The 9533-nt window shown below is 44.8% G+C and overlaps 2 protein-coding genes across 2 annotated transcripts; one reads left to right on the forward strand and one right to left on the reverse strand.

The window, feature by feature from the left end:
* The first annotated feature begins 751 nt into the window (after positions 1-751).
* LOC124688142 (RING-box protein 1-like) lies at positions 752-4857 on the forward strand. The gene is made up of 5 exons (XM_047221857.1): positions 752-881; positions 967-1017; positions 1140-1199; positions 4395-4466; positions 4552-4857. Exons 1-5 carry the CDS (start codon positions 752-754, stop codon positions 4587-4589), a joined length of 351 nt encoding a protein of 116 aa, XP_047077813.1. The 3' UTR covers positions 4590-4857.
* A 784-nt stretch (positions 4858-5641) lies between these two features.
* Positions 5642-9533, reverse strand: LOC124692966 (protein KINESIN LIGHT CHAIN-RELATED 2-like). The gene is made up of 3 exons (XM_047226406.1): positions 9260-9533; positions 6991-9018; positions 5642-6099 (listed from the first exon to the last, which is right to left on the reverse strand). The coding sequence occupies exons 2-3, from the start codon at positions 8922-8924 to the stop codon at positions 5886-5888; spliced, it is 2148 nt and encodes a 715-aa protein (XP_047082362.1). The 5' UTR covers positions 8925-9018; positions 9260-9533; the 3' UTR covers positions 5642-5885.

Below are 9533 nucleotides of genomic sequence, written 5' to 3' on the forward strand. Positions count from 1 at the left end.
CCGGCCTGACCTTGGCTCGAAAACACTAGGTTTGGGCCTGAGATCTTAGCCCGGCAGCCGGGTGGGCCTGGGCAGCCCTAAAACAGGTTTTAACAAAGCGCCCTGGCCTGCGGGTTTTCGAGCTATTAGGTCGGGCCAAGCTCAGGCCTAGTTTTTGGTTGTCGTGCTTTTCTCGGCCCGACCTGATCTGGGTAGTTGCAACTGAGATTCGATGACATCATTTAACTTCGAGTGAGAATTACTCACAACCTTTTTAAAATGAAAAAAAATAAGTTTTTTTTATATCAAATAGTACATGCTAGAGATAAAAGAGATGTCTCTAGCGATTACAAAATAAAATATAAAAGGCAAACCTTCTAGATCTTTAAACTCTTTATTCTTCCATGACCCGCATCGTTATCATATATTGAGCTCCTTTTCTTTTTATAGACCAAAAATATTGCGTCTCACTTTCTTTTGAGGGTTGCATCTTAATTTTTTTTTTCCTGAGGGGATGCATTGCATCTCACTTATTTCCTCGAAAAAAAAAACATTTGGAATAAAGAACTCGGCCCATAAGGTACCGGGCTAAGACACGGGCGACACTGCGAATCGAGGCAGCCCACGCAGGCCCAGGGCCCGCCGCCTCTGTTTTAATTCGTGCCGTCCCCTTCACCATACGCCAAAGCTCTCTTCCTTCCTTCCCGTCTCGCGGCGCCTCCTCCCGTCCTCTTCCTTCCTCGCGCTCCGCTCTCCTAGGGTTCCGCTCGCGATGGACCAGGGCGACGTCGCCGTGGCCGTGCCCGCCGCAGTGCCCTCCCCGTCCTGCGCCGGCGCCGGCTGCAAGAAGAACAAGCGCCTCGAGATCAAGAAGTGGAACGCCGTCGCGCTCTGGGCCTGGGGTAAGCGCCACCCACCTCTCCCCCCCGCTTGGTTTCGCCCTACCCCTGACGCGATTCTGATCTCGTTTTTCCGTGCTGCGCGCAGACATCGTGGTCGACAACTGCGCCATCTGCCGCAACCACATCATGGACCTCTGTGAGCACCCGCGTCGCGTCCCCTTCGATTTTCGTGTGGCTGGTTCTAGGGTTTTCGGCGGTGGTTAATCTGACCCGTGACGCTCTGGATGCGCGCGTTTGTTTCTCTGTTTGTGCGTGCAGGCATCGAGTGCCAGGCGAACCAGGCCAGCGTTACCAGCGAGGAGTGCACCGTCGCTTGGGGTACGATACAGATCTCCTTACCTCGCTTCCCCTGTTCACTACTACCATTCATCATTGTTGCGATTGCCCTGCTACTATGTCATGTTGAAATTGCCGTTGTGGCTATTCCGTTAATTGTGAATTTGTGATTTGGTCTGTTGTCGTGGTCCAGTAGGTGGGGATTATATTGCTAATAGCTGCTCAATCTCGTGTTGATCATGCTGTGAGTCTCGCTGTATTATGTTGGGACCAATGATAGATTGTTTAACAAGCTTCTTAGTTGCAATTGCCGTCGTGGTTATTATTAGTTGTAATAGGCGTTTGGTATGTTGTTGTGGTCCGGTGGGATTATAGTGTTAACAGCTGCTCAATCTCGTACTGATCATGCTGTGGATCTCGGTGTATTATGTTGGGACGAATGATAGATTGTTCAACAAGCTTCTTAGTTGCAATTGCTGCTGTGGTTATTATTAGTTGTAATGGGTGGTTGGTCTGTTGTTGGGGAATGTATCAGGTGAAAATGGGGCATCTTCTGCAAATCTGAAAATATAGCTTCGAGCCCTTGGTTCTGTACCAACGGATGGATCTTGCAGCATCGTCCCACCTCTGTGTATTGTGCAGAACCCCCGCTGAAATTTTACCTGCTCTCACCCTGTCATGTTTCTCTCCAAATCGAAATCTCTCTCTCCATCGTCCCTCCTCCACGATCACCAGAGCTCGTTGACCTTCTTCCCCGTCTCCGGCCACGAGGAATCTGGTCTTGGTCAGCCTAGGGATTCCCTGTACGATACACTGGCTGCTTGCTCCGCCGAGTTTTGCAACTCCGGCCACCGTCTCCGTCAGATCTGTGTACCTGTAGTCCGTGTCTACCTCCACTCAACAGCTCATCTGCGACTGTGGCAATCGATCCTCATCGAAATCTGGCCAACAGCAGGCCTATTGCATCTTCTCTCTCTTCTAGTTCCATGGATCCAGATCCGAGATCAGTTCATGCTAAACGCCCAAACATACGTATATGCTCTTGAAATCTACAGGATTTGTTTCTTAGGGAACGCTACTTTTTCTTTTGATCTGGTACGATTGATTCAGTTCTTACGATCTTTGCAAAATCTGAAGCATTAAAGTGGTTTAAAATTTGGAGAAATTTTGATTTGATCATGCCCTACTCGAGGTCAGTACAGCCACGGTGCTACCAGACCCAGTATGGATTGAAGCAGTTTGAAATGTGCAAGTAGCATACTTGTAGGGGGTTATTTAGGAAACGAGCTTTAAGTGATGGTGGTGGAGCGAACTAGTTCAATCTGTCCATTGGTACATAATCTAACGGCTGCTAACAGATATTTGCAGATTTTCAGAACTTGTGCCATTTACACCAGATATGTCCCCTCTGTTGTTGTGCTCCAGTGGGGATTTGCAGTGTTAATAGCTGCTCAATCTCGTGTTGATCATGCTGTGAATCTCGGTGTATTATGTTGGGACGGATGATAGATTGTTCAACAAGTTTCTTAGTCTGTTAGGGGGTTATCAGGGGTTTCATAAATTGAACTCCTTCAACTATTGGAGAGTGTTTCATGCTATTTGCCGATGATGTGTCTGGTTACCACTCTCTTACAGTGTAATACAATATTTGGTAGGTACGTGCTGGTACGTGCTGACGTTAGTAATACAAGTCCCTGTTTGCTTAATATTTCTTGTCTTCTTGTAGCCTTGCAAAGTATAGTAGTATGTAACCTGTATAGCTAGGCCTATTTCGTTTTCCTAGAAGGGGATTTACTTATTTCACGCTTGATTGCAGCATTTCTTAGTGAAGTTGCATGAAGCTTGGTATGTGCAATTTATTCAGACATGGAATGATAGTTCCTCCTATCTCGCCGAGCTGAACCCACAGCTGCTTCTTATGTATCTACTTGTTACAGCTACTCTCTAGATAATGATTTGCCGCCATCCTTTCCCAACACCATACTTAGCAGCCCAGTGCTTTTCTAACATCACTTTTTGAGTATTGCTTTACTATCTGAATTGTGGGGTGGGATATCTGGGACGATCCTGCTGCATATTGTATAGTGACTAAGCTCGTAATTTAACCATGTCCATTTATAATTTAGAAGTCCTTGATTGGAGACTTCCGAGTAACTTCTTAAAAGGTTGCAAATGTTCTTTTTGGGAAATGCGTTGTAATATGTTCAGTCTACCATCTTATTATCATGCATCCTACTATCTTTACTGGACCTATGATTTTTGCCATATGACTCATATCACCAATGTGCTATAGATTTCTTTTTGAGGGCTATGGATAATTAGAACTTAGGAGTTTACCTGGGGGTGGACAATGATCTTTATTTTTTAGTTTTCGCTTCTTAGTAGTCTAAAATCAACTTAGACAAATCAGACAATGGTTGCTTTAATCTATGTTCTTAACTGCACTTGGGGCTCCCACCATTTAGGAAATATAGGATCTAATAGTTTTGCGATCTTCCGACTATAGTTGTAACATTCAAGTTTGTTTTGGGCATTTCTCGTATTCCAGGTATAGCATTTGTGTTTGCAAAAGCAAGTTAGTACTATCTGTGCAGTTGACAAGATAGTTGAATGACTTGCCTTGTCCTGAATTAATTATTTATTGTTATTAATTAACTTCTAGTTATGCCTTGAAGTAATTACATGGCATTTGGTTTGAACTTCAAAGGACTAGAGTTTATAATGTGGATTTGTAGGTTGGGAATTCGAGCATCCCATATTTTCCATGGCAGTTATGTGGGATGTTTTGCAAAATACCCACCAAAACTGCACCCTCTAGTTCTGTACCAGTCTATTAGTGCTTTGTATGTTAGATCAGAAGTCATTATTTATTTCAAGAACGCATATTATGAGATCACTAGTTGATAAAATACTTTCTGGACCTTTCCTGTTTTAGGAAACTAGATGGTGCAATGTGAGTGTGTGACTATCTGCTTCTTACTAGTTTGGCATTTTACACTTGCTGCAGTATGTGTTAATGACATTTCCCTCAAGGATGTTCTGTAGACAATCGTTATGTACATTTATCTATAGTGGTGAATTTTGTCCTGGGGTATTATTATTATTATTTATCATAGTTTTCTTATTTCTAGTGATTCCTGACATTGCTTTACTCTTGACATTGCATTTTGTATTGAATTACATCTGACTGTGAAGGACTTGCAGTAACTGAGTTTGCAATCTGTTTGAATTTCGCAGGAGTTTGCAACCACGCCTTCCACTTCCACTGCATCAGCCGTTGGCTCAAGACCCGTCAAGTGTGCCCTCTAGGTCTGTGGCGCTGTTGATTCTCCTAGTATCACTGTTACTTGTTACGTATGCCTGTTCATTTCTGACACTCGAATTTGCATTGCAGACAACAGCGAGTGGGAGTTCCAGAAGTATGGTCACTAAGAAGACAGACATGGCCAGGGGGCGAGGTTACTACATGGTTTTCGTACTTCGGTGTTAGTAGTTGATAGGTAACTCCTGGTTAAGAAATAGGGGATGGTTGGTTAATGTTTCTGAAGCTTGAATTTTGCTCTAAACTACGTGTATCCTTGTCGTGGTGAGAAATGTTCAGCAAATAGTCCCTTAGAGCTATCGAAAGATCACTCTGTTTTGCAGAAATTAAGTGTGGATTTGGTCGGTACTCAGTTAACCAGAACTGTCTTTGTCTGCATGTGAGATTTCACTACAGCAGTGCTGTCATGCCTTTTATCTTTTTTTGTTTCTTTCACATCAAACATTTTTCAATGAAAATAACGTTCCAGCTGGTTCGTTAAAATCTGTAATCTCATGATTGCTAATACTTCGGATGTTGTAGATTTGTCAAAATTTGGATGTATCTATACATTAAATCTATGACAACTTTTTCAGGGCGGAGAATAGAATATGGCAATGTTCCCTGAACAAATTCTTTGACATTGTTAGGTTGCATTTGCTCTATTGATAATTGTCAGCACCAAACCAGTGCGGCTAAATGTAAGATGATCTATATGTAGCCCTTTTATTTGAAAACAATAATTCAAAACTTCAAAAAAAAAACTGAATAAAAGTTCTAGATGTAGACAATGATTTATTTTACCAGTGCGCAAAAAAAAAACAATGTGGAATAAGCTGTATTCTAGGCTGAGCAAAATCTCCAAAAAAAATAAAATTTGTCATCTTTGCATAGCCTAGAATACTACTATATTATATTTTCCATCGAAATTTTGCAGATTCATATAATACATCATTGGCTATGTCTAGGGTTTTCACATATTTTTTTGAAACTTCAAATTGTCGTTCTTGAATTTTGACAAATACTGTGCTATATGTAGCCCAGACACCATTTGTTGCTTCTGAATACCAAACCTGCGACTCCCGATGCTCGATTGTTTAATGATCAAAGCGGCACGTACCAATCTTACTGGGTCAAATGAGTTGTGTATCTAAAGGAATTGGAAATCAGCCAAAACAAACTGTTCCAGGAGCACCAATAAAAAAACTGTTCAACGAGCACAGTTACGACTTACGAGCTATAGGCACTGAACAAATTACAAGTGATAATAGCCTTTGCAACTTTACAAACAATCAATCAGACTTTGTGCCTCTAGATCCTCAAAATACTCCTACTGTCACCATATACCCTCACCACATTTGAATAAACCAATTGATACACAAATTCTTAGCGTCATAGTGTTTTTTTTTTTAAGCAGTATAGTTCACTCATGCTGCAACCGAAGTCCTCTTCATGACGGTGTATGGGTTGGTCTCGAGCAGATTTTCCAGGGACTTCGCCTTCCTGCTCCTCCCCCGACCAGCCTCCTTCAGTAGCTCGGCAAGCCTCCGCTTCTCGTCATCCACATCTGGGTTCGCTGTACCTAGCTTCTCTTCGCGCATTCCAACAACGTATTCCAAGATCTCAATGGCCTCATCCAATCTGGTAAACAAAAGTGCAGAGACAATCTCATCAACTGGTTATTATTTTCTTAATTTCAGATTTGCTTTGAAACGGTGTATGAGAAAACATAACATGTTGTTTAAGAAATCTGATCAAAAGGCTAGCTGGACAATAGAGTTGACATTTTTTTATTACAAGGCCAGTTGTACTCTTAGTTCAGCACTCGCATCATGATTAGGAAGAATATTATAGAAAGTTGGCAGTCACATTGGTCTTACAAAGTAGTATGAAGTTTCCCCACGGACAGAGAAAGGCAAATGGAAATGATAAAGCAAGAGGATAAGAGTATTTGTAATCTTTCTTTTGGGGAACAGCCAGCTACAAGCAACTAAAGATGGGTTTAGGATGTGGCCCTACTTCAATTAAGTAGACCCAACTTTATCGCAATCAGTACCTGCTCAACTCAATTGAGCTGCAAAAAGCTGCATAAAGAGAGTAATCATGTGCCAAGCTGGAAGATACTAAACAAGAACAGGGGATCGGCAGTTGCCATTTATAAGAGCGCTTTATGACTTTGCCATATCCCCTACTATATCCAGGACATCTGAGCACTAACATGGACCAGTATTCAGCGCCCCACTTGAGACTTAATAGCAACCAAATTGATTGCCATATTAACTTAGCGATAATAAATCATGGGTAAGGAAGGCGAGGTGGATATGGAAACCCTTCACTTACGTAAAACTTCACATATAGGTTATGCAAGCTTTAGATGGATGGAAACAATGAGAAGTCGAACAAATGTGTAATTAGCCAGGCGAAAGTGAACAGTTCAATTGTTAGCACAACAAGACGGGAAAAGACATCTATAGTTTATTTTACAGTAGAAGAAATTACTTGACGAGGGAACAAACAATATATGAAGCTTACCTTCCCATTGCATCATAAGTTCCAGCAAGATTGCTGTAGACTCCTAGAGTATCTGGATGATATGGCCCATATTCTTGCTCCAGAACGGTTCTAGCTTCCTCGAAGAGTTCTGCGGCTTCATTTATGGAGTATCTTTGAACACATGCCAGGCCCATCTGGTTCAGGGCAATACCGAAGAAGGCGGACTTTTTCTCACCACATGTGCGGAGCTTTGTAATCGCACTCTTGAAGGAGTCGTACGCCTCACCATAATTCCCTGAGATATAGTGCAAGACACCAATCTGAGCTTCAATTCCAGCAATTGTGCTCTGTTGGCCAGCAGAATTGTTGTACATCTTTAAGGCCTTCTGGAGTAACTTCAGTGCTTGATCATGCTCATTCATCGTCTCGTATATCGCTGAAACATCAGTTAAACCAGTGGCAATTTCTTCAAGAGACGTGCCCGGAATGGGTTTCTGGTAAATTTTGAGAGCATTCTCACAGTATGATTTTGATTCCCTGAGCTTCCCTGTTTTGTTGTATAGATCTGCAAGCCGCAGAAAAACAGAAGCCACGGTCGCATGATTCTCCCCTTTGCTAGTCTTGAATACTGTAAGAGCTTTCTGGTAAGCACATACAGCCTCATCATAGCGACCCAGTGAGAGATAAATGTCACCAATGCTGCAATCCACTGAGGCCACCTCAGTCTCCTGGCCATTGGACACCATGGACATGCTCGCCATCAGTAGGTGTTCTAACGCAGCTTCATGGTCACCCTTTGTGTCACAAATAAGTCCCATTAGCCTCCTATCAGCCGTTTCTTCAAGTGATGCTGGCTGACCGTTATCCCTGTGAATGTCAAGAGCCATCTGGCACAATTTCTGTGCTTCATCTAATTGCAGTGCCTGCACATGAGCCTCAGCCAAGTACCGGCAGGTCTCTCCAACCCTTGGATCCTGCTCCCCTAGTGTCTGCTTCTGGACATCAAGCCCTTTGGCATACCATTGCAGCGAGAGAGCAGTCTGACCTAGCATGCCATAGGTGTCCCCCAACTGCATGCAACCAGAAAACTTCGCGAGAGCGTGCTGCTGACCTTCCTCAGTCACAGGAATCTCGAGGGATCGTTGTAGCACAGATACAGCCTCTTCATACTTCCCCATGTTGCAATGGATTGCAGCCACGACATGCAAACTCATGACCAAGTTCAAGCTTGGCTTTCCACCTGCACATTTCTCGAATGACTTGGTAGCGCGGAGGGCATATTTCAGTGCCCGCCGCGGATTATCAGAGGCGATCAAGTCTCTTGCATGCTTAAGAAGAAATGGACCAAGGTCTGGGTTATCGAGCCCGGCATCTTCTGTTCCATTCTGTGGATTGGCACTAGCTTTCCGGCGACGGCCAACTCGGCTTCCAGGCTTGCTGACCTCGCTCTCCCCTTCCTCGGGGGATGCCTTGCCGTTGGGGCCAACAGAAGCATCAGATTCAAGCTGCGATTTCGCAGCCTTCTTTGACTTCTTGGATGAACTAGAAGACTGTGCCTTGACAGGGGTTCCATTCCCAACAGTAGCTGTTGCTGCATTGGTAACACTTCCATCCTCCTTCTCCTTCTCCTCCTCCTCAATGACCTTCACAGCCTCCATCTCCCCAGCAACAAGGTGGCGGAGCTCCGAGTCAATCCTCGATTCCTCCCCATCCGACCCGAAGCTCTCGCGCGACGGGGATCCGCCCTCGCTCGAGCTCTCCATCTCACACACATTGTTGTAGAGCTGCTCAATCGAGGGCTCCCCTGCACCGGAATTCTCAACGTGCATCTCGAGTGTCTCACTTTGCATGCTCCCCACCATGGCTGCGGCCACAGGCGACCGCGGGGCAGGCAAATTCTCCTTGTTTTGGGAGGAGCTCGCCTCGGCCGGCACCTCCTCCGTGACAACTCCGTCCACTATGATTCCAGGCATCTTTGAGAATAATCAGGCAAGAATTCTTCTCACCCGGTCAACCTTTGGTCAGAAGAACAAGAAAGAGATGGAATTGAGAAGTCCTCCACGATACCTTGCAAGAAAATGAACAAAATCAATCAAGGTACTAATGTGTAAGTGCTACTGCTACAAGACGAAACCATCACGGATCAATTAAGAGAACTCCAATATCGGCTAACTTCGGAAGCAATTAATGCCGGATTAACGAACTGAGTTGAACTGCGGCCCGCGGACGCAGGGGGCGGATCTAGGAAATTTTGCTGGATGCTGGCTTGGGTTTTGGTAATCACTGGATGAGTGCGGCGAGCTCGTACCTCAGACACCAATGTCCGCCCGAGATCGCGGGCAGGGTGGAGACAGCAGGGACGCGATGCCGCGACGAGGCAGAACCGGAACGGCGACGGCGGAGGGGCCTTGGGGAGGTGTGGCGTCCGCGGCGACCGCACGGCGGCAGCTGTAGGGAGCAGCGGTGGTAGAGTGCAGGAGAGATTTTAGAGGTGCATTTGGGTAGGATTGGAGGTCAGGTCACCATGAAATAGGTGGGGAGAGGAAGAGGAAAGGCACGGGATGGTGGGGAGGAAATGTCGC

This window comes from Lolium rigidum, chromosome 2 (assembly GCF_022539505.1).
Source record: "Lolium rigidum isolate FL_2022 chromosome 2, APGP_CSIRO_Lrig_0.1, whole genome shotgun sequence".
NCBI classification, from domain to species: domain Eukaryota; kingdom Viridiplantae; phylum Streptophyta; class Magnoliopsida; order Poales; family Poaceae; genus Lolium; species Lolium rigidum.